The sequence below is a fragment of the Temnothorax longispinosus genome, chromosome 2 (genome assembly GCF_030848805.1).
Source record: "Temnothorax longispinosus isolate EJ_2023e chromosome 2, Tlon_JGU_v1, whole genome shotgun sequence".
NCBI classification, from domain to species: Eukaryota; Metazoa; Arthropoda; class Insecta; order Hymenoptera; family Formicidae; genus Temnothorax; species Temnothorax longispinosus.
In genome coordinates, this window is record NC_092359.1 from 16659454 (window position 1) to 16686229 (window position 26776).

The 26776-nt window shown below is 36.5% G+C and overlaps 1 protein-coding gene across 2 annotated transcripts in view; it reads right to left on the bottom strand.

The window, feature by feature from the left end:
• Positions 1 to 4092: 4092 nt before the first annotated feature.
• Dsd (attractin-like protein dsd) overlaps positions 4093 to 26776 on the bottom strand; it is a 36414-nt gene continuing 13730 nt past the window's right edge. Inside the window, exons 2-12 of one of the 2 annotated variants that reach the window (XM_071771895.1) lie at positions 18566 to 18913; positions 17195 to 17376; positions 16170 to 16567; positions 15042 to 15640; positions 14491 to 14962; positions 13818 to 14241; positions 13589 to 13732; positions 13351 to 13500; positions 12864 to 13251; positions 12428 to 12644; positions 4093 to 12131 (exon numbers count right to left, since the gene is read on the bottom strand). In XM_071771895.1, coding sequence (XP_071627996.1) covers positions 11886 to 12131; positions 12428 to 12644; positions 12864 to 13251; positions 13351 to 13500; positions 13589 to 13732; positions 13818 to 14241; positions 14491 to 14962; positions 15042 to 15640; positions 16170 to 16567; positions 17195 to 17376; positions 18566 to 18913 — 3568 coding nt within the window. In that variant the 3' untranslated portion in view covers positions 4093 to 11885. Of the gene's footprint in view, positions 12132 to 12427; positions 12666 to 12863; positions 13252 to 13350; positions 13501 to 13588; positions 13733 to 13817; positions 14242 to 14490; positions 14963 to 15041; positions 15641 to 16169; positions 16568 to 17194; positions 17377 to 18565; positions 18914 to 26776 lie in introns of both variants that reach the window. The other variant, XM_071771894.1, reaches the window with a different exon arrangement.

Here is a 26776-nt window from a genome sequence, read left to right on the forward strand (position 1 = left end):
TACCCCCTTTGGCCGTTTACGCTCGACATTTACCACAGTAAAGTATATTTCAGTTTTTTTGTGAAAATCGGTAACGAAAAATTATACACTTTATAGCACTCCCCGGAAAATTCTACCCCTGTTTCATATATAATTGTTTAAGATTCGGTCAATTATTTCATTTTTGCTGTTCTTGCACAGCAACTGATTAAAACTTTGTAAAGTTTTTGTGGGGTTAATTTTACTGTTTCCATATACTTTTATAACTTTTGACTACCTTTCAAATAAATAATAATCGACAGAATCTGTTTTACTTTCCATTTCTTGCGATTTTTCCCATCCGACAGTTTTTCATCATTTCCTCTACTTCAGACGTTCAAAGAAATATGTTTTTTTTTAGAAACGAAAAAATCGCTTACATGTCCTTGAAGGTTGTCTATTCGTCTTCAAAATCCGTTGGAATTTTTCAAATCGGTGAATTTTATGAAAAACTACAGCATTTTTTATAAAAATAGTCATTTCAGCCCAATTTATTTTGATTCTTTTTTTTGTTTTTCGAAATTTTTTAACGGTTTTCTTTTTACTACCGCAAATTGATGACTACTATCGTCTTCCCTATTAGAAAACAAACAAAATTATCTATTAAAAAGTCTAACAACAAATAGAAACATTATACACGCGGTACAAGTTTGGGGTAATTCATTACCCCGTTTGGCCTTTCACGTATGAGAAAATTAAGGGATGCTCTCTAGGGTTAAAAATATATCGATACGCATTCCCTTTTTACACTCAAAACATCCGATCTGCATGTTGCTCCGGCGTATAATGGAATCGAAAACGACGGATAAATTGCAAAAAGCGAAAGGTACAAGAGACGCGACGCGAAATATATAACCCCGGATGTCATCGAGGCGTCATTAAAGGATTAATCGTCGTCTGTGAACGTTATGAAGTAACGATTTGTAATTCCCATCCCCCGCGATTTGTTACCTCGAGGGAATAAAACCGCGCGAGATATATTACCTTCGAGAAACAGGCGGCGCCTCGTCGCCCCGAAACGCGACTCCTCTCTGTCGCGAGAATTAATCAACCGACGATAATTAAAGGTTGCCCGACGTCGGCGTTTTCCCCCAATATGTATTTATCGTGCCGCGCTTCAAGGAGCAATACCGTGATAGATTCGAGTCTCGCTGCGCGAACAACAACACGGCAACCGACGACCTTGCGTATACACCGTAACGTTGTACGCGTTCGAAATACTTATAGAAGATAGCTATACGAAATATCTAACAATATAATATACAATATATATGTATAATTATACATATATAATACAATAAACACCGAATATGCTGATATATACACAGTAAAAAATTTAATGTCCCAGAAAGTCCACTCTAAATTTTGTGTTAAAATAACACAATGCATGAGTTATTTTAACACAAAATTTAGAGTGGACTTTCTGGGACATTAAATTTTTTACAGTGTACGTATTAAATTTTGATAGATTACTATTATCATGCCTTCTGATTCGAGCTTTGTTTTGTGAATTCGTTGGTCTAAAACAGAGGTTGACAACATTTTTTCGTAAAGAACCAAATAGTAAATATTTTAGCTTCGCAAATTAAGAGATAAAATTAAAGATCAAGCAGAGAGTACCTATACAGTGTCTTGCGTCAAGTGTATGCGCGAAGCAAAGGCACATTGATTATCTTCATGTAGTGCACAGTCGAACTACAATAGTTAAACGCAAGCAATTTAAGATTTATCGTTCGGCTATAACGGATAAATCGATGCGTTTCTAGGTGGGCTCAATCGATTTGTTGGTGTCAAATTGTATGTAATAAAACTGTTTACTTTACTTTTGCTCTGTGTGTCTTCTAATTAAGCTGAGATATTCCAGTTCAAAGTAGCTTAATTACGATCATATGATTCTTTAAGTAAATACGTAACTTTTTTAAGATATAATTAAGATTTTGCATACTCACAATAAGAGATTTGTTGTTTAAAACAAAATGTCACAGTCTTTTATATATAATTTAGTTCATTCTGAATTTTTATTTTACTCTTTTAATTTATATATCTAATTTATTGAATCACATCAAATATATGATAAAAAAAATTAAATACACGATTACAGTGATTTTATTCTAAATAAATTTGATTATACAAAACATTACAGACGTATTTTCAAAATATCTATTTGATAACGTCTGTCTCGTATCTTTTTCATTTACGTGCGTCGGAAACATCTACACGTTGACTTTTTATTAGAATATTTCTGTCCATTGATCTTAAAGTGTGTGGTCGCTATTCTGCATTTATATAAAAAATATTTAAACAAATTAATTAATTGGTACAATATTTGAAATGTTACAGTTATGCACACTACACAATTATAAAGACAAATACTCATTCCTAAATTTAAATAGTCATCAAATTACATCAATGCATAATTCTATACTCGTATTATAGTAATTCGTTTATGTTTTTTTATATGTTAAAATAATTTTTTAATTAATTTAAATTTATTGTTATTGTTGGAAAGAGAAACATAATGTTGTATAGAATAAATTGCATAATGTTAAAAGCAAAGCGAAAATTACTCATCAATGGCACCTCCTTCTCTTGATTTAAGTGATGTCTCCAGTTCCTTAAATGTAGATAATGTCCGACTCTGTTATTCTGACAGATGATATCGGAAAGCGCAAAAAAGATCATTGATTCTGAAATACTTGGAACCTTTCTGTAGATTCATTTAAATGATTAAAAATTAAACATGCGATAGCATTTAAAATGTTATACACATAGTTATACACATTATTAAATTATTGAGTAAAAGTATAATTTTTGTGGTGTGATTAAAAAATAAAAAAATTAGAGAATAGTTATTTAAAATATTTCAATTATAAATTATCTTCGTGCAAAAAAAAAATAATAACTATAGAGCATATCATTACATTGTACATACAATATATATGAACAAAACGAATACTCATCAAGTGCGCCTGCTTCCTCTGTCGTTTGTTCAAATGATGGAGAGGGTAAACCAGGTACTTCTTGAGTCTGACGTTCTGCAGAGAGATTCATAATATAACCCGTTAAACTTTTGAAGTGCTTGGTCTGTATTGAAATGATTAAAAATAGAAATAAATAAGTAATTATTTAAAATATCACAGTTTTTTAAGGAATATTTGTGCAGATAAGTCAATATTTAACTTGTTGGATATCATTACATTGTAAAATATGAGCAAAATGAATTAAGTGTGCCTGTTTCTTCCGTCGTTTGTTCAAATTGAAAGGCCAAACCAAATGATTTTTGACTTACATTTCTCAAAAATTCAAAATTTTGTATAAAGAAAGAACCTTTTTCCCGATTATCGCCAAATTCAATACCAACCTTCTTTTAATGATACTCTATATAAAACCCTCTAAGTTAGAATATCATGAGATAGTATACCAACCAAATTTAGTTGTTCTAATTTGAAAACTGTGAGAATAGAATAATAATATCACAAATTAAATTGATCATCAAATTCTAAACGCAATTGATGCTAATAAACATTCTTTCCCAGCAGACCTTTTCCCCTCGCTTCGACACCTTCCCAAAACCCTCTACGGGCTAATTTATTAGACAGTAGACGATATCCTATATATATATAGGATGTATGTATGTATGTATGTAAGTCCGCTATGCAAATCTACAGTTTTCAAATTAGAACAATTAAATTTGGTATACTATCTCATGATACTCGAACTTTAGACCGTAGACGTATTTTGAGAACCGCATCATTACCGATTTTTTGGGAAACCGGTTCCAAATTTGGTTGTTCCAATTAGAAAACTGTAGATTTGCATAGCGGACAAACATACATACATTCATTTTTATAATGCGTGCAACAAAATAATATCTGTCTTCTACCATCGGAGGAGCCATGTTCCTTTTCGCATCCCGGACCAGTTTCTGATTGGTTAAAGAAAATGCTAAACTACTGCGCATCCTTGGACTTGCTACACCTGTCTTCTTACATCATGATCGCACTTGCATTAATTTAATTTTCGGGGAAAATAACACACGTGTTTGACAGGAAATAAATAAATACACATGCACGATTAAGTTTATGTATATCAATTTTATTTAAACAATATCTGTTTTATTTGATATAATACAATATGTACCATTCGTCTGCACGCAAGCTCGCACGACGTTCGCAATAATTTTCTACGCATTCTAACTTCTAGCACAAAAATACGAGCATAATTTCAAGTCACCTATACACGATCTCACACACTTACATACGCACATACGCACATATGCACATATACGCACGCGCATTCTCTCCCTTTCTCATTCTCTCCTCATCCTCGCTTTCGATTCTCTTCTTCAAGATAATTCTCTTGTTCTTTATGTAAGATAAGTTCTCTAGGAAAAATGTGTCATTCGCCAGACCTTTTGACAATCCAAGTTATTCTTCTCCTGACTAACATGACTTTTTTCCTTAAACACGTAGCTGTCCACTTCATCACGCGATCGATTTTCAAACGTCATTACCATTCGCGAGCGAATCGATGGTGCGATAAATTAAATTTAATCTTTGCTTAGGAGTACGAACCTCAATTATACATCGTGATACACATCGTGGTATGTAAAAAATATAACAAAAAAATAAGTTACTATTACAGATACATGAAATATGAAATCATTAAAAATTCCACAAATAATTCTGCATAAATCCTGCACCAATCCTGCATTCCCAAGTTAGGGAATTCTTTTTACATCTCTCATTGTGAATCGTTAATTATAAAAAGTTATCCTTGCAAATATAGGAAAAATGTAGGAAAAAGACTGAAAGACGCAGTCGGTATCTGATTGCACGATTCAAGAGCAAATAATTTCTTTTACTTAGACTGAACACTCGAGAATTTTGTTGCAAAAAAATGTATCTCTTGGAGAGCAAGAATCTTTTACTCTCGCCGATATTACAACCATCCATTCGCACGCGGTCACGCTCATTTCTTGTAGACTAGATAAAGCTGAATATGTGATTGGATGATAAGGTATGCGCGTGCACGGAGCTGCAATCGTTCACGCTTCTTCTCGTCTTATTCGATGCATTTGCGCGACAATCTAAAAATATATCCACAATTCTCGTTCTCGCAATTACTTTCTCGGCTTAACTTCCGACGGTACAGGGTATGCGTACTGGATTCTATTGTAAATATCGACAGCATGGCGCGCACACGTGCTTAAATGTGTTGAACTAATTCAAGCTTCAACTGAGACGTACAATTTCTGCTGCGATATATATTTTTAAGAAGTTTCGTCTTCTACAATCAAATGTGACGAATTTTATTTTATATAATTTAAAATAAGTAAATTATTATATTTTCATGTACAATATAACGTAACAAATTAATAGCTAACAAGCTAACAGGTGTGCGCGACGTTAAAATCATATGGAATTTCTGGTTTCGTCGGCGATATAAAATTTCGTTCGATTTAATCAATGTTCTAATTCATCAAATCCGTAACGAAAATTGAAAAGACCTAAAGCTTTTAACTGAGATTTTTCAAGTTATGTGTGACAGATCGTGTAAGTGTCGCATGTGAATTATTCGTATGAAACGAATCCAAAGATTTCTACGCTCGCGATACCTTTTTATCAATTGAGAAATTTTGATGGTTCTTTACTCGGCACGCTACGCTCCAATTTTAAAGAAAATGAAGAAACGAGAGTTAAAGCCTCTTAAGGGTTTTTAATGCAAAAAGAGAGAGATGCCACCCACACGTATAAAATCTAAAAATAGTCCAAAAGTTCAGCACACGGCACGCCAAGCTCGGCCGGGAAAGTCTAATTCTCGAGACTAAAAATACCTTACGTTGAAAAAAGTAAGCTGAATAGGCAAAATGTGGTGAGGCGAGCGAGCCACTTTCTCCCCTTAAAACGATTCAATTAAATTGTAGAATAACTCGACTAAAAAAAATCGAAGATTATCTTCGACTTTTTGCGCGCGTTTCGAAAACGAACAGATTAACATCTTTGAGATACAATCGTTTCGGAAGCCTTTCTTCGTTGCTTTCTTTCCCATCGCTTGAAATAAGATAATGTTCCTCCGTATGACGTTATATACACAAGTAATGAGCTTATATGTATAGGATAAAAACGATCGTTATTAAGCTCGAGCGGCTGTAGCACGCGAAAAACTGTCAAGGGTCCACATGGGAGTGTTACAAAAGCTTGGGACTTTAATCTTTCTCGGCGAGAAACGTTGTAGTACGATGTACATAGTATTGGGAGATGGAAGAAGAACGTAACGGGCGGCGATAAATTTCCGTGAGGATAATTCAAAATCGCTTTGACACTTGATACACACCTCGCTCTCTCTAACGACGATGTCGATGCAAAGTAAGAAGGCGACGCTAATATCGCGTGTACAAATATTTCTCAGACTTTACACTGTATAATACATACGCGTTACATGAAACGCGCGTTTGTCATCACGTTTCCATTTTATTCGTTTCTCAAAGATCCTTGCGAGACTCGCGTCGAAGAGATTTAAATCGTTCCATCGACCTGCAGATTTTTATCAAATAGTTTGTGTGCCTTACGCTTACGCTCGAATAAAAATAAATATCTTCGATTGTGTTCCTAGAAAAATCGTCGCGAGCTATGTATAATATACACAATCACATGTATACTTATTCAGTTAGATTATTAAGTATTCTTATTATACGCCCGTCTGTGTTCCCGGTTCTGGGTGTCTGCGTATATGTATACGTGTGTATGTATATATATGCGAGAACAGTCTCTCTCTTATTCTGTAAATTCGAACTTTAGTCGTGTCCTGACGCATCGCGATATCTTCCAGTTCGGTGCGCTCGTGATAAGCATCGTCCGAGTTTCACATACCGGCGGCGCTTAAGAATCCTTAACGGCTAAGATCGGTGACTCGAGTATCCGTAGAAATGGATATATATTTTACATCGTCGTACGCCCTCCAACTTTAAGATCTACATTTTACGATTAAAAGATCTCGAGAAGATCTCACCTCTCGGAAAGATCGCAAATGTTCTTCGAGTCTTCGCGGGGAAGGAGAGATCTCTCCTCTTTTACTCCTTTTTCTCTTTCGAAAGAAGAAAATCGAAGGGACTCTGTGGGATCGCGATGGGAGTACTTGCGATGTTCGTTCGCTCCTACGCGAAACGTCTTACGCGGGAATTAAGGGACAATTAGTACGCGACTGAATCGATCCACGTAATTACAAATTTCCTTCTAATAGCATTTTATCGATTTATAGTTCTAATAGTCTCTATTATACAGTTAATTACTTTATTCTACTTATTCTGCTTTCGAATATGACTTATTTGAAAAAATGTATGTTGGAATTTATACACAGTACGCCTTGACTTATCTGACCGAAAGATCGTTCCTCATTCTGTACATACATATACACATACATTTACAGTAAAAAAATTTGTGTTAAACGGTCCACTCAAATTTTTGTGTTAATTTAACATAACAACACAATGCATGTGAATATGTCAAATTATGAGACAAATATTATATCTATAATTTAACACAAAATAAAGAAAAGTTTGATGATATGTGAACGAAAATTTTATGTACAACAAACATCTATATAATGTTAAAGATAAATGAAAAACATGTTAATTTAACATTTTTGTATGTACAATAGACATCTGTATAATGTTAAATATAAATGAAAAAAAAATTTTTTTTTTACAAAACTACATTATTTTTATGTTAATCTTACGATTAAATGTAAAATGTGTTATTTTAACATTTAATTTACTTAAATATGAATTTAACACAAAAAAATTACATAATATAAACAAAATTAGTTAAATTAACACATAAGTATGTTACATTTTTAACACAAAAATTTTAACAAGGTTCATTTTTAACAAAAATACACAAAATTTTTTACTGTGTAGGTATATATATTATATATATTATTATATAAAATATGTAACATTATATAATATATATAATTATATATATTATATTATATATAAGATTAATTCAATTATATGTACTAATACATATATGACAGATTTTTCATTGAATTTGGATGATTCTTTGCAAAAAATAACGATAGAAGATTCCTATTTTGTCCTTTAATCTTTTGTGCCAGATAAATAAAGGCAAGAAGAGTGAATATATGCGACGTATTATACTATTCTATTTTTATATATTATTTAAGCCTTTCTAAGAGAGCCTCTTAAGAGCGACGAACAACGCTAGTCCCGTCGCGATCCCAAACAATACAAGTATGCGTGATCTTCGTCAAAAAGAGAGGGAGAGAGAGATAAGAAGAGATTGCGGAATATCGATGGTTCGCACGTGTTATCAGTCGCAGAAATCGATCGGCGCGGTGGGGGAGACCGGCCGTCGTCTCGGGGTCGAAGACGAAGCATATTGTATGTAAAAGATCAATGAAGTAGAGGAATATTATATTGGCAGTGTTACAGTGTACAACAAACGCGACAGACAGAAAGTCGAAGCCGGGACGTACGTTTGAGAGTTTTATCCTCCGAGGGCGAGACTCTCGACGGTGATGATATCTAGTCTAGCATAGAATTGAAAGAGCGACTTTCAACGACCGTTCGTTCAAGAGTTTTATCTTTCGAGAGAGTCTCGATGGAGATATCCCGTTTGAAAACTTTACTCTCCGAGAGCCGACCTTCGCCCCTCGATGGTAAATTTCTCAAGTACAACCTAAGAACGGGACGAAAAAAACAACATATGTATATATGAGCGCCGGTGGACCGTCGTCCTGATAATTTAGAATCAACACTGAAAGCATCGGATATTTACACGTTGAAAGTATCGCGAATTCAAACGATATCCCTAATAACATAGTATACGCCTACTTTTTACCAACGTAAAAATTTATTCTAGACGAACAATATTTTCAAACTCTCTTGCGTTTCAATCTCGATCCTTTCGTTGCCGAAATTACTGACACGCGAATACGAAAGAGTAAAAAGCGGTCTCTCGTTAGGTATTGATAAAATTACTTGATAATTTTGATAACTATCAAACTGTCGGAAATAAATGATCGCACGTGTCGTGGCAACAAGAGAATCAAAAAGATATAAAGACGCTCATTCGTTTATATAAATTATATACGATAAAAAGTATTTCGCAATATAATATATCCAATAAAATATATTTTAATAAAATATACTTGTTTTTTTTTGGCGCTCATAAGAGAAGAGTTAATAATTATCTCTTAAACGAGATTACTTCTCACGCTAGAGTACAAAAGCTGATTGTATCAAAAAGTAAATTCGACAATAAATAATAATCAGATCTACATTACCGTTGACGGAAAATTATTTCTTAAAAACGCGGCCAACAATTACAAATTTATTTCTAATCGTTACATAATAATCGATTGATTGTGTTGTGTGCTATCTAGTCCTCTACGTGCGCAATAACGATTTTATTCATATCTATAGAGCTTTCTTTGGTACGAAAAATATATTTGAGATAGAATGCGCATTTTATCGCTTAAAAGGGAGCGATTCTAATTTATAATATATATGTATATACGCCTCTCCTGACCGTCGTCTTTATATAAATTAATATTTTAAACGATATAAAGACAAAGAGTTATGAGTATTAAATGTCATAATAAAATGCATTGTATTTGCGCTAATTCAAGTAATAACAAATCGTCGTTTATAATTCGCCCGCTCAAATATGCACCAATTACATAAATACAATGCCATACATACATATGATAAATATATATGTATATATGTATGTATATACACGCACGTACATTACGCAATAAAAAAAAGCTTAATTATTGTAACACAAGTTAACATATTTATAGAAGAAATATGTAATATATGTATCTATGTGTATGAATTTTACGGCAATGACTCCCTTTTCTCATGTTACCATGAAAGTTTCGAGAAGAAAAAGACCGGTTTCTTAATATAAACACGTTTCACGCGCGCATGAATCGGAGTGCGCTGGAACTTTCTCTATGCACTTGTCTATGCGTTATCTCTCGCTAATAAAATATACAAAATTTGTGGAGTTTTCGCGTTGCAAGTTATTTCCTCGTATTTAAAACGGTAAGAAGTAAAGTATAAATTTACTATAAAAAAATGGAAGTATGCGATATTCATCACTAATTTAATTTTCTCCGTGACACAAGTATGTAAGAATACAAACGTAATACAAGCAGAAGCTTGTAAATTCTTAAAAAAAAAAAAAAAAGGTAAAAAACATGCGAATCTCGTAAACATATTAGTTAAATGCTCAGAAAGACAGTCATGCAACCAACGTGCGAGACAACTGGCACCGTTACTTGCTCCATGAAACAAAAATGAGATTTCAAATGAGATTCTTATTACAATGACCACGTTAAATTCTTTCCGTTTTTCGCTTGCTATGGCAAAAAGCTCGAGCATGACTGACGAATTATTAAAAATTTGTAATTAAATTACGCCGTTAATTGGTGTCAATATTAAATTCCGCAAATTTTCAGTCGTACGACAAAAATTAATTGCACAATCACAGTGAATAGAGGTAACAAAATAAAAATACTTGCTCCTGCAAATGATTCTAACTGACCAAAGTTTGTTTCGACAAATAATCTGCATTTACACCGAAGAAAGAAAGACTGATTTGGCACAACATTCTAATAATCTAATGTAAAATGCGCACAAGACTGGATACGCGATTTGTACCTTCCTTAAATCTGTACCGGCTCTGCAATTGTTATCTCTACTCACTTCGATCGATTTAGAGTATAAATTTTACACAATACAAATGGATGCATAAATAGTAAATTCTTTGACGTACTCACTGCCTTCCCGTCCACTCGTACGCCTTTCTATCTTCACTATTAACGATCAATTTCTTTTCATACAAATCCGACAAAAATACAGCCTATTTATAGCTTATGTCGAAGCGTTGTACTTCTTCGAATTTAATCATTTCATCAGTAACATTAGATTCTTTTAATAACTCTTTCATGGCATTTACAAAGTTTTTTATCCACTGCACTGTAGAAATTATGCCAAAGAAACAATAAAAATATAAGAACTTAAAATAAAAGCTATTTAATTTTTTCAGATTTAAACGGCATTTTATTTCATAAATTTCTAAATTTTTATCGTAGTTTTCTTACATGTTTTTTTTATATTTACGGTAATTAAATATATGTATAATATATATATATATATATATATATATATATATATATATATATATATATATAATTAAATATATCCTAAATTATAAATAATTTTTTTCTAACACAGATGCAGCGAATAAAAGCTTTTCGAATATGCACGAGACCAGTTTATTCACGCGACCAACACATCGTATTGTAACATCTTCGACAAAAACGATCATCTAACCATCTATACAACACTGTACACCGTTAATCGAGATCTTTAAAAGGAACTCGATTACGTTTCCGAATGTTAGCCGAGTGATCAATCACGTCCCTTTCGATGCATGAAAACATATCATGCAGCTCGAGTCTAAAAAGAAATTGTTACTTACCATGATTAGCGGACGTAACCGGTCGGAGCAGTCCATTCGCTCCTCGGCTAAAGGCGTTTCCTTCTACTCGATAAGGAAAGCATATATCTATATCTAGTGTTACACGCTCAACCGACTCTTCGGATAAAATAACCGAATTGTTCGATTCACCGATCAGTCGCGCGTCACGCGAGTAAAATTTTCGCGTATGTTCTCCGTTTTCATCTCAGCGCGATTATCGTTCGCACTTCTTTCACTACGTGAAAGTTCGAAGATAAATTGTCCTGCCGTATCAAGCGCGGGCAAGATCACAGAAACAACTCTAAGGCTTATCATAGTCACATCCTATCGTGATATCTCGTCGATTTACCGCTAAATGCAAGTAGAGTCCGGATGTTGGCTGGCGGACTTCCTTGTCTTCTTCGGCTCCTTCGTCGTTAATTCCTGAGATGGTCTGCGCGGACTGCCTAGCGTCACCAAAGCGGATGCCACGGCTAGGCCAGCGCTCTGTCCGGCTGGCGTATAAGGCTCGCCGCCAGTCGGCAATCTGACTAGCAGAGACAGAACTGCCGCTCTGTTGCCACAACAAGGCTCCAGTGCGATCGGACTAGGAGCATCCTATACGAAAATAACATATATGATAAAAAAATAAGCCTTAATTGAATTATGATACTCTAGTTGCAAGATGTAAGAATTCACGTAACAGCAAAAATAAAATATCTAAATTTCTTAAAAAATGTGTAAGAATCTTCTATGGGAAAATTTACCTTCTCCTTACCACAAAATCATTTAATGTTAAACGTGTAATTAAATGTGTTTAATTAGAAATAAGTGCAGAGTTACATATGTCATTAAGAATATGTAAACATATCTAAGAATATGTAAAAATATCTAAACAAAACATTTACGTTTACCTTCTTTTTTTTACGACAATTCGTAAAGTCGGCATCACCGCGTTCTGGATCCGAGCTGTCAACGTCGCGCCTCTCGATCTCCACCAGAACTTGACTGAACGCCCTGCTGGCCATTTGTTCCATTTCCAGGAAGAGCCTTTGTCTTCGTCGATACATGTCGTATTTTTGCTTGATCTTCCAAAGAATGGCGGCCACCAGTAGCAGAGCAAGGAAGCACCTGTGCGGTGGCATGTAATCTCTAGTTTACAAGTAAGTACTGCCTGAGGTTCAACATGGCAAAGAGAGTATAGAAAACTTAGAAAAAATAAAGCGTACCAATGGATCTGTCATATCTTAAGATTATTTTTCGCGCATTGCACTTATACATTTAACAGAATTTTAATTCGCTTTATTTTGGATTAAAAAATCACTTGGAAGTCCAAGTTATGGTACTCACGTGCAGAATGTAATAAAAAACTGCTGCAGATTCAGTTTCGAATACTGGGAGAACGAGATCTGGATCCACAGTGGCGGTTGAAAGTCATAGACATACACGTAGAACGTAGTGAGAGTATTATTATCTTCGCTACCAAAATTGTAGTCCGCTTTGCTGAAACGTTGCTTGTACATGGTCGTCGTACAATTTGCGCCGAGCAGCAGCGGTTTTTCTGGACTATTTACTTTCTTGATGGTCACGTTCATCTTGGCAAGCACGGAACACGTGATAGAGAATTCGGCATCAATGTCGGCTTTCGGTGGTGAATTTTTGAAGTTGATCGCCCGATAGTGACGATCCTCTTTCTTGCTTAGATTAAACGTAAATTGGTAATCGATAGCCAAATCATCTAAAACACGAATACATGAGCGGATGAAATAATTTAATAAGGTATAAAATAAACTACTAAAGTATAAGATAAAAAGTATATTCCATCAATTAAACTCACAAAAACAAGATCCTTTATTCGTAGGATCTCCGTGATAAAGACCAGATACGTCACAACGCTCGCAGTGATCGCCGATAATGCCTTTAGTTGTACAAAAACATTTGCCCGTCTCGCTCGTGCATTGAGTGCCTTGATTGTTACAGGAACAAGCTATAATAAGAGCACACAAATGTCATTCAAATGTCTTCTTATTTGCGAATAATAATGACATAGCATGTGGAAAAAAGATATTACGTACGCTGACACGTAGCTCCATTGAGTGGACTACCATAATAGCCGGGAATACACTTATCGCAGTGTGGTCCATAAGTCAAGTTTCCGCATGGCTGAATGCATACGCTACTGTTTGGAAGACACTTACTGTGACCGTTACACTGACAAGCTGTGAAAATCAAGGAAGTCGAATCAATAATTGTGATAAGGCGACATAAAGGGAGCTGAGATTCAACAAAAAAAAACTTGCTTACTTGGACATGTTGTGAAGTACCAATGATCGAGGAAACACGTGTTTGAACTTTTGCTGCTAGGGCCACGAGCTCCACCAGGCATGCACGAACCTTTCCCGGTGCCCGATCCGTCGTCGCACCAGCCGCAACCGGGGTCCGATCGGCAAGCGGCGCATGATGAATAAAAGCTGCACCATTCCCTGCCAGTCTCCGTGGCGCGGCACCGGGCATCTATCGTCGTCCACTCGCGACACTGTCCATATGGAAAACTGGCCGGGTACGCATTCTTCTCTACGCATTTGGCCTCGTTTTGACACCAGATGCAGTCAGATTCCGTGCAATTGCGGCACGACGTGTACTCCACGCATGGACTGCGGCATGTGTCCATAGTCAAAAGCTGCCCATGCAGTACATTATGTCCCGGGATCGTGCTGTTGAACACTCTCTATTTAAAAAATTAATTGTCAATCGTTAATTTCTTGCAAGCTGGGATTGTCATGAGAAATATATCAAATATTGCATCTTCGTTAAATATACTTCACTAGAATATATGCTTATAATTATTTACTATGTGTTTAACGTTTCGAAATAAGATATTTGTGAATATATGAATATTCCATGTTTCGTACCCTCCCCCCCTCCAATCCTGTATAATAAAGTGTTAAATAAAGTGTTAAAATACTCTCATACACACCTCTCGAGTTTTCGGCTTGCAACGGTCGGGTCCGTTAGACCATGACCAAGTGCAATGCGGATTGCTGAAGCAAGCATGGCATGTATGCAGTTGTAAACACTCGATGCCGGTTTTCATGTTACACTGATTCAGTTCCGTAATGGCCTTCGAATTTGGCGAGTTTACATTGTCCCGGCACATCTCGTGGAAACAACTCTTGCCACACCACACGCAATTATACGAGGTCTGTACGCACGCGACGCAGTCGGTGAACAGCTTACAGAGTTCTCCATGCGATGTCATACCGCGTGGCGGCCCGACGCCCAGACATTTCAAAACTTCGTCATATTCCTTTTCGTTGAGCACGTGCTGCGGTATCTTTGTGATGTGCAGACATCGACTGTCCCGCTTATGCCACACGCACTTCACACCTATCCTGGCATTCAGGCACTGATTCTGATTCGTGAAATACTCGCAATTGCCGGGGGTATACCTACACAATAACAATATCTCAGATAAGCGGATAAATAAACATCTTTTTCCATTTAAAACAAGATATATTAGATTGGTACCTCAGCATGTCAGAGAGCATTTCACCGTCAAAGCCGCCGTAGATATACATCGACTTCTCGAAGACGGTCGCGCTATGACCGTATCGCGGAAGATCGTTCATATCCTTGGGCATGGTGTACTGGTGCCACGTGTCGCACGTGACATCATAACCGAGGGTATCAGCCGAGTAGCATCGCGCCCCGTGCGATTGCTGCGTATCGTTGTGCATATTACCGCCAAACACCAACATTAGTCCACTCGTGACAAAAGTGGCCGTATGAAAGAAACGCGCCGATGGCGCTGACGTAAGCAGCCGCCACTCGTAATCATTAGGATGATACGAGTACAGCCGGCTGGTCAAAACATGCGTGCTTTGTGACTCCGACACATAACCACCATACACATAAATAAGATTTGTGAGGGGATCGTAAGCGGAACTGTGCCCGTAGCCGCCCTTCACTGGAAAGCCCTTCGTCTCTACGATCTGCCACTCGCGCGTACCCAAAGAGTACTCCTGGACGGTGTTTAAGTAACCATATTGCGGCGAATAGCCGAATATCACAATCATCTTTTCCTTCTTGTCATAATTCTGCACCCGAGTCGCGGTATGTCCTGCTACCTGTAAAAACGATTTGTTAAAACAATCGAGATATTGTACGAGACTCAACTAAGAGTTAAAAAATAAGAGTGAATAACATTAGATTATATATATATATATATATATATATATATATATATATATATATATATAACGCTATTTAGAAAATTTCCAGCAATTAGTAGTTTAGGATTGTTAAATCGAGATTATATCGACCATAATAAACATAATTTGTTATTTTATAAATTAATTTTGTAATTAATTCTTGGCTGGCGACGATTCTTGAATCATTTGAAATTCGGTATTCGTTAATTTTCAAAGATTACTCATACATCTCCTTTACATTGCAAGGGCGTAAAAAATTAAACTCAAAAACCCGCCACTTTTTACTGCTGTTTTGAACTATATTTATACTTTATACCCAAGGCGAATTTTTGATTATCTAATAGAATACGGAAAGAATGACCCAGCCACAGTTCTCCAAAGCGTATACATCGGCAAGCGGTTTAAATATATCATTATATTCTTCGGATTAAATAAATATACGCACCTTCAGTGGGCCACATATCGTTTTGTTGTAGCAATCATCGTCGTGTACAGTGACGTTCTCCCAGACCTTGGCGGACACGTCGAACGCCCAAATCTCATTGGTCACCGTAGAGTTCTGCACGACACCACCGTACATGAATATCTTGTCGCCGAACAGCACACACGAGTGCGCGTACCGCGGTAACGGCACTCGGCCCTCGACGTGAGGTGTCTCCCAAACATTGCCGTTATAATCGTACACATAGATCATCTTGGCACGATGGAAACTCTCGCCGCCGACCACGTACAGCGAATCCTTCCAAACGATGGAACAGTGACTGGCCGAGCCTTCCGGCGGTAGATCCTTGTACGTGACACTCTCCCAAAATCCATGGTCGCCTCTTTGGCTACAGTCCGCACCTGCGAAAATCGTGCGTAAATAAGCCTATTTTATTTGACCTTTTTTCATTTCAACATGTATTTATTACTATATATTTCGAGTTCAAATAGAAATAGCTCATAAAATGTTATCACTGATAATTACTCCAGATCGAAAACATACTTGTCCTGGGAAATATATTAAACAAATGTATACAAGTATATATTAAGTAAGTATTCAAAAGTATATATCACGTAATATAATAATAATAATAATAATAATAATACTCAATATATTAACGGATTACGTTATTATAATTATAACAGTAATAGATATGTCAGGTAATACCTAACGTCACATTCACGAATATCACGATGTTTATCGATCGCGTGATGCTAAATACTATTACGTCAGTACGCTGTTATCCTAGACTGAATATCTGAAAGATAGCATCTCGAATGTGTTTACCAATGTATCTTAATTTTATCGCGTCGTTATATGCATTAATTTATCACAGCACATTTATCTTCCATGCACCGATCTTACTCAATAGTTACCAAAAAATGTTATAATTTATTTTATTTTCAGATACATGTAAAATGTAACTTCCAGCATTTCATTAATTATTAACTATAAGTCACCGAATCGTGTCTTCGTTATCTCTTCACCTTTAAAGCCGTGAAAACAGCGGCAATGATGACTCTCGCGGTCACACTCGCCCTGCTGATGATGATACGAGCAATTGTTCGGGCATACTTGTACGTCGCAGGCCTCACCGGTCCACGTAGCGTCGCAGGTACACGTGCCTTCAATACACACACCGTGGCCGGAACAGTCGATATTGGAATACCTACAAGAAGCAACGCACTTGTGTACACGAGATATCATTGTGTCAATCTTGTCTTCGAGGGACGCGATGCCACCACGATGATCTAACACCCTTAGGCAAATATAAATGCTTTCGTGCGCTATTTACTCGATCGCGCAATAAGTGTTTGCCTCTATTAATTTCTCAGAAAAAAAGACTGCTCTCGATATTTGAACGGTGTGGGAAGGAAAAGCAAACAATTCTGGAAAAGTGAGCGTCGTGACGCACGGTAGCTCGGATGATGGATCGTTTGACGGAACTGTTTGACGGAGTCAGATTTTCCTAGACTTTATAAAAGGTATAAGACAATATCGAGAGAGGAGGAAATTACCCTCGTTCCCCATGTATCATGTCTAAAATCGAAGCAAAACGACCAGCAAAACATGGCCAAATGATAGCTGTGCGTTTCAAAAATGAGACTGCCCGCTCTCTTCCGGATAAAATCTCAAGTTTCCTTTTTGCCAAAGGTCGTCTTCTGACCGTAGGAATGTTATCAAATGTGACGCAGATAGGGTTACGCGTATTTCCGGCCCGCAGAGGAAGCTCGATAAAGTTTCTAAGCCGACAGCGACCCAATTACGAATTATCGGCGGTTGCCACTCTCCATGTAATCTCCTCTCGTTCTATTCTGAGTCTCTCAGATTGACCGCTACCTTTCCCGACTATGAAATCCACGTCTTTCTTTTTCAATAGATGCGCGCGAAGCGATTTTTATTCGCATCATTTATATTCGGTAAAATACCGCTGCAAATCACACGAATAATCCATCGTGTGTCAGATTATACTTCTACTCGCTAAAAGCCACTGCGTGATAGTCGCTCGTGTTTTAGGGTCAGCTGACGTGTTACAGTCTATCAACTTGTGCTATAATCTTATGGACAACTCCGTAAAACGACCCGTTTCATTTTTCTCCATCACGCGAGAGCCGTTTTACCAAGAAAGATATCAACCATGTATCAATAGCTACCTGTATCTTCAACACACTGATTTAAAATATTTAGCAAACGCATTGAACCGTTTCTTAGTATAGTTTTCCAACGATAGTAAAATTCTAAATATAAATTGGCGAATGCATATATATGTTAAAAAATAAGCGGTTGAGAGAGCTAAAAAGAAGATAGAGGACTGGGAGAAAAGTTAGGGAGACCGCAGCCATCAGCGTCGCGCTCACCTGCTCGGACAAGCGTTGATTTTATATGTAATGTTGAAGCCGCTCATGTTGTACGCGACATCGGAATAAAAGTGCAGCAACGCGCTACCGGATCGCGCTATTACTTCCGGCACGCGGCGTATGTGATAGCTATCCTTGTGCATCAGGCCGGAGAAAACGGCCAGCAACGGCGCCTCGACGCTATCACCGTCGTAGATGTACAGATGGTCCCAGCCGCATTCCGTCGCGAATTGTTCTACGTGCATCCGTATTTTTGTGTTCGGGCTGCTCTCGATCAGCCAGGAGCATCTCACGTCCGCAGTATAGTTGCCTGTGCCATCATGGATGCTCCCGATCCTCTCTGATAATCTGCGGGAAAGACAAGACATGATTATGGAGCTATAATTTCGAAGCGAGCGTTAGATTTTACGGTAAATTATTTTGCATCATTTGGCGAAGCGTGGATAGGCTTTTGATACGGCTTTGATAACGTGATGTGCAACGCGATAAATTATCATCTTCTCGATACTGAGAAGCAATAGATAATAGAGACAGGATATTTACGTAAAGAATAAAGAAAAATGTTACGAAGTAATCATGTTTACGCTACTATAATGAAAAGAGAAGATGCATTAACATAAGATGGTAATATGACAATATTTGGATATACTTGATAATAAAAATCAAACTTATTTTTTGTTTCTTCTCAATGCGATAAATTAGCATCTTATTGATTATACTGACAATGATAAGCAATGAATAGAGACGGAATGTTCACGTAAAGAATGAAGAAAAAGGCTATATCACAAAGTATGATAACCACTGTGTTTATGCTGCTATGATGAAAAAAGAAGATGCATTATCTAACACAAAATGGTAATACGACAATATACGATAATGAAAATCAAACTTAATTCTTGTTTCTTTGTTAACTTCTTTTACGTAATATCATCAGAAATAACATTGATTTTTATATTAACGTATATTGTCACATCACTATATATATACACACACATATATATAGATATATATTTGTCTATTATAATCGTTTGCTGTTTCATAAACAATATATATATAATTTATCGATTGATTGCACAAAGTATATGATTTTTACCGATTTTAACGATATAAAATTGTACGCGCGTTAAATGTGCCTACGTTAACAGTTAAAAATAACTCTAGTTGTAAATAAGTTATAAATGTAAGCGATACGAAGGAGAGAAACGTATTTCGTAAAATGCGTTGAGCGCAAAGTTCAACATTGAAGTATGTATCGTTAAAATCGTGATATTTCATGAATGTTTTTTTAAGTGGAAGCGTGTAGGTGTTTTTGTGGTCCTAAAGGTAAATTATTAGAGTCTTCTCTCCTTCTCTCTCTCTCATTCCGTTTTTGTTTATAGTGCGTAATAAAATTAAAATTAATTCGATCAAACGCGAATAATGGAGCATAATCCGAATAATTATAATCCGAGCGGTCGCACATACATCGTTGCGTCGTGTTGCATCGATATACAGATCGGGCGGATGCAACGGGCGCGACACGGAAGAGCAACGTCAAACGGGTACATCATCGTCAACGAGATCCTAACACGGTAACTTCATTAATTACTCCCTTTATATATATATATATATATATATATATATATATATATATATATATATCCCTATTCGCTCCAACCATGCCTTTCGCGTGTCCCACGAATTTCTAACAGTCGTTTGTTCCGGAAAACAAATGATCGTGGGAGAATCCCCTCCACGCCGGAAAAAAGTTATTGTGGCAGGGAACCTCAGATAAAAATTTCAAAGTCCTAGCTCATTTACCTACTCTCGAAACGGCGAACAATCAAAATCTCGGTGGGACACGAAAGTGCATGGTTGGAGGATTACGTCAGTGTTGTGTGAAAGGTAAATGAGCATTTTTTTCGATAAAAATGTATTTTTGTGTATAATTTAACCATATTTAAAATATTTTTGTCGTTAAAAAAAATTTAACATTCCACAGAGGTCTATTATGGCTCAGAGGCAGGTGGAAGAAGTGGGGAGGAGCTACAATTATAAAAAAAAATTAATTTTTTTACATAAAAAATATCTGTCACACTTCTCAAATTCGCCTTTTCTTATTCAGAAATTCTTTTTCTAGCATTCTTTAAGTCCTTAAAGTCCTACTGTACCATTTAAAAATTACCAAATTTGCGGCGACAAAATTAAGTATTCCTATTTAATTAATAATTATCTCATATTTTTTTTCTCATATGCACTACTTTTAGCTTTAATTTGCGTTTTGGTTCATTAAACTTCGTCAATTTGTTCGTGAGTTATGATTTTTTAAGTAAAACGAGTCGTAACGTGTGTTTGTCAACATATAATTGTTGTAAAAAAATATTTAAATAAATGATTTCCAAATTTTCTTTACATTGATTTTTAGTCGAAGATACAAAGATATTATAATAATTTTTGGGGAATTTTTCAAAGCTATTAACATTTTGAAAAACACTTGGGATTCGAAAGTGCATGGTTGGAGGAATAAAGGGGCGGAAAAAACGTTGGAGTGAATAGGGATATATATATATTTACACATATATATACATATATACATATAGGTATGTACGACGACAACCGCGCTCGCAAGCCCACAATGACGGGGTACAGAGGTGCGAGACAGACCGGAAGTCGGCAGAATGAAAAATGACGTTCGACGTCCTCGACACGTTCGGAGAAAGTGCGGTGCATCTTATAATAAAGCTGCAAGTCACCTATACGTTTCCGCGCTCGAACGCAAAGATGCGGAAACGGGCTTGGCGTAAATTAAACGAGAGGATATGTGAAAAGATATTAAACTTGAAATTTACATCTGAAGAGGAAAGAAAAAAGAACTTGAGTCAATCCTTGGAAAAAGAGAATCTTTAGAATCTCTCACAGACTCACAGTATTTTTTACTTCTTTTTAAAATAATTTCAATACTATCGATCAAACTTTGTCCTTCTTCGTGTAACGTTTAAATGAAGAATTAAATTATTTTACGGCAGTCGACTTATTTGTCGAAATTATTTTTCATTTGACAACGAGTGTTAATAGGAAATGATGGGCTACCATCAATTCCGAAGATTAATATTAATTCTGATCTCGACTTCAATTACCGATTGGTTGCAGAATATAAAAGGGACACGTAACGAGATCCTATATAATATAACGAGCTTGTGAAAATGTCAGAGTGCTATATACTAAAATAACAAGACCAGTTTCGCGATATTCAATCAATCAATCAAGATTTTATTAGAAATGTCAAATGTTGGGGGGCGACAAATGCCATTGATCGAGGACCAAGAGGCATTAATACAATTGAAGATAACGGCCCATGATTAACCACGACGCCATCAGGAATGCGTGCCGTGTAATTAAGGGAAATTTAATTGAGAGAGCGGTGTTGACTACCAGCGCGACATCGCGGGATAGAGAAACACCTGCGCTTTAGTAACGCGCACACGCTTTTGCGACTACGAGCAATACGCGGCGACGGCGATGGAATAACAATATGCCGTACAAAAGAACGGCATCCGCCTATATCGTGAATGATTGACACGAGAAAACGGCGTGATGCCACGGCGACGCTGCGCTGCGCTACGCGCCCGTGTATTTATACCCGCATAGCGATGCATGCGCATGGTAGCGTTATGCCCGATCTACAATAGCTGTAGTAAGCTGTAGTAAGCCTCAAGATGTAAGAAATTGACCAATCACAGTTGATTATTCTCCTCACATTCGCCTGTAATTGGTCAATTTCTTACGGCTTGAAGCTTACTACAGCTTACTACAGCTATTGTAGATCGGGCATTATACGCGTGCAATTCTCACGATTAGCCGCGATCTTACCCTTGACCGTATTATTCCGAGCATATTCGATTAAATACGCGGAGAAATCATCTTTTTCCCGCGGACAAATGAACCGGGAATCAACACCGAGAAGAACAATAGCTATTATCGTGTGTTCAGTGTGTCGTCGAGGCCGCTGGTAATCTTTAAAACGCCTGGCTTTAGAAAATAATTTCAAGGATAGTACGAAGCGTAGAACGCATCTTTTATCTAATCATTTTCACGACAGAGAAGTTCGTTTTCTCTTTTCGATCACGACTTCACCGTAGAGAAGCTTAGCAACAAGGACGCTGCGATTTGCAGCGAGAAAGATACCTTTGTCTCTCTCTCTCTCTCTCTCTCTCTCTCTGCGGTAATAATAAATATGAAGGGCACGCTAGACATAAAAGCGACGGCTTAGGCGACTTGTACGTTTCTTTATGAGCTGGTTTCATTTCCATTTTACCTTCTTCCAATGAATAATCCATTGTGTTGCGATTGTTCGACATTTGCGCAAGACATTCGCTCTATTTGTCGATGGTAAGTTAAATTATCATTATATTATACATATCTATAAAATAAATACAAATTATTGTTAAATTTAGTTATTGTCTATTATTAATAAACTCTCGGCTTGAAAAGTCGTTCAATTTTTATGTTTAAGTTTTGTATCACAACACAGCAAACAAAATAAATTTTACCGCTCAGAATTAAAGTCTTAATTGCAGCTCCTTTTTGCCACTATGTTAAAAGGCAACGCGATAAAATTTAATTTCGACAAAAACCTGATAAATGACTCTGTTAAAACAAAGGCGGCATAAATGAGTTCGTAGATTACGCCTCCATCGAGGATTGCGCAATGCGTATTATTATCGGTTTTTACTGAAATTGCAATGTGAGCATCAGAGTAAGACAGAACGAAAATATCCGCGTTTGAGATTAAGCACGCGACTGCTAACTTAAAGCGCCGAATGGAAGACCGCCGAGAGTCATCGTAAGTAACAACTGATTAATCATTGACAGACGGAGGTTATATAAACACCTTCAGAAACTGTACTGTTCTCCACAACGTAAAATAATTGGAGCAAACATATATTTGGTATTTAAAAAGATTAGCGTTCGATTAAATCTCCATAAAAAAATTATTCATAAAGGAACTGAAAAGAAGAAAAAGAGAAAATAGTCTTCTGATCTTAATTCATTATTTACATTAATACAATTGTATGAGATCTACACGATTACGATAAAATAATTATCTACGATAAGAATTATACAAGTGGATGTGAAGTGAGGATACTTCAGATTCTTGTCGAACATTAGTGATCAATCATTATCGGAGCGACGCACGGGCGCATGAAATTCCGCGTCGCCTCGTAAACACCGCAATCAGAAACGGGCCCGCTCTCGCGAACGCATTTCTTTATGATGATTAATAAAACGGATGAATCATGTTCGGATGTCAAGTTCGACGACCGGCCGGTTTATTATTCTTTATTATTTGATGTCGAACAATACAAGCGGTACGAATTCGTTTAATAAAAGAAGTAAACGAGCGCGAGTGAATTCGTTTCTTTATATCTGTACCTATATCAAATATTTGCTCTTCCTGATACGAAGAAAATTGCATGGCTTCAAAATTGATTTCAAAATCACTTCCCAGTTATATAAAATTTTGAATTATGTAAATACATAATAATCGCGCGGATAAGTATCTCTCTCTTTCCATCTCCGTCAGTATCGATTAGTCTTCTGGAAAACGTGACTTTGTCATGACATTATAAATCAATGAGCAAGAACGGCAAGTTAATATATAGAAAGCATAGTGCACTAGAAAGTTATTAATATCGGTGACATCAGTACGAGCATATTGCTCGACATCACGACGATTCCGGTTTAGCAGACGCATGAACACTGATTATGCAACTCGGTCAAACAAAACGCGAAATGATGAATATGTTAGTCAATTCGTTAGCCAATTAATTATCGATGTTCAGAGATATCGATCCGCCGAATTAAGATAACGTAAAATAAAGACGATAATCCACATTTAAGGCACAATTTCCAATCTGTCATAGTGAGAAGATTAAAATAAGGAGCAGCTAAACCTGGAACGGGAACTCAAAATAATGTGTTGCCATGAGACACACTTCAGATAATCTCTGTGAAAGTTCTCTCGAATCTCTGCTTACGTAACAGTATAGCTACGGAGATGTGACGATTGGAGAACAAGATCCAAGAGCATCAGAAGTAAAAGAAAATTAAAAAAGAAGACGAAGCAAGAAAAGAAAGTTTAAGGAGCGATCTCGTTACTTCAGTGAGAGAAATACTTAGCGCGTACTGTAAAATGAAGTCGCTTCGTAATTTACAGAAAAAAAGCATAACTGGATTTCGATTCGAGACTTCGGAATCAAGGATAGAACGACGAAGTCACACAGTCGTTAAATTGCGTTCATTTGCATGTGATGCGCCGGAATGACTCGGAGAATTGATCAGAAATGTTCGAACAGAGAAGAAATTACTGGAGAAGGGTTTCTCTTGATAAAATAAAAGGAAAAAAATAGCGAGTCATTGGAAAGTACAAAGCAAAGCAACGAAAGATGCATATGTTGTGCATATCTGTCACGCAACGGGCCTCGCAAACGATTAAATTTCATTTACCAATATTGAATTTCGTATACACGGAAACAACGGTTTTGCTGAAGTATCTAACTTAGCTAGATAATATATACAGATCTGAAAATAATTTTGTTGCACTATCTTAAAATAATAATGTATAGAACACACAAACTGTTTGCTAAAATGTCAAAATTTTTTACAGCATTGTCATCACACTTCAGCGACCTACTATAATTATTTTGAGATGGTGCAACAAATTAAATTATTTTCAGATCTGTATCTAGCTAAATTTTTAGATACTTCAGCAAAACCGTTCTTTCCGTGTAGGCACGAAAAAAACATTAAGTTTTTCAAACTTTCTTATGATTCAGAATTCAGAAGGCGAGATTCGAATATGCGTAAAGAAAAATATTATAACGTGTATAAACTGCCTCACTCGTCTCTCGCTTCGTAACATCCTCTGTACGTAGAAATGAGTGCACGCTCGTTTGAAGAGACCAAGAGAAAAGGCAACAAATGCAAGGGAAGGTGCAGCTGACAAGAACAGACCTAACGAGATGTCTCTCTTACGTAATTAAAATTTTTCTACCAGCGCAATAATGTTAAGTTTACTCCAAGTGTTGTAACATAATGAAGTAAAGCCATTATTTTGAGCTCGACTTCATTACAATCGTTTGTTTATCATGTAATTTCAAAGGCCATTTCTCACGCTCGCTTTACGCCGGACACCGCTCTAAATAAGGTTTTATCGAACACACTTGTTCGATCATCTTGCATTTACATTGAAACAATCTTCGCAAATTCCGAAAAACGTATGGCAATTATTTAAAAAAAAATAGGTAACATTAAATATAATCATAGCCGTTAGTATTTTAATATAATTCTTTTTAATTTTAATTCCTTTAATTTTTCGACCTTTTTGGGATTATTTCAGAGTGTATGACATAGTAAGAAGCAAATTTAATTTTACGAATGTGTAATAATGTCTTCCAATCTTTCTAAGAACTGGAACACGCTCCAGTAGAAAAGGCAATGCTACGAATTTAATTTTATGAATGTATAATAATATTTTCCAATCTTTTCTGAGAACTGGAACACGCTTCAGCAGAAAATAGACGCAGCATCTCAAAATAAATTCATACGCGTTTAAATATGATATATATTCGCACAAAACCAACATATTACTTTAAATTCTACATAAAAACTTTAATCCCGTTTGCGCATTATACATTCAATTTCATTCTTTTCATTATAGCAGTAGCGCCACAGAATCATAACAAATTAACAGGATTTGTATTCTTTGCGGGAACTCACATTCAACATCCACAAAATTTCCATCGAAAGGCTTAATTAGCAAGTTACTCATCACTTTTATCTTCCCCTTAATGGACCTTAAGTAGATCACTTTAGATCGCAGATTAAAAAGTTGCGCCACGCTGTGTAGAAGTTACGTAAATTTTCATGGGGAGACGCCATCGACTTGAAATTCTTTCGAGGGTATTCCCGCCGTGTCGTACCTACCCATTTTCATTTTCCGCGGCGAGTCTTGCGAAATTTTTGTCGCGAAAATCGCGAAGGCGGCACAAGCGCGTACCAGACGCCGGGACGTGTAGCTCATAAAAATCGCGAATTCTACCGGTTCTTTCGATCCGGTTTTTATTAGCATTCTCTCTCTCTCTCTCCTCTCTCGGCCAGCTTCTCGTGGTGCGCGTATATAATTCAGACGCCGAACGAACAGGCGCCGGATAATAAAACGTTTTGCAAGAA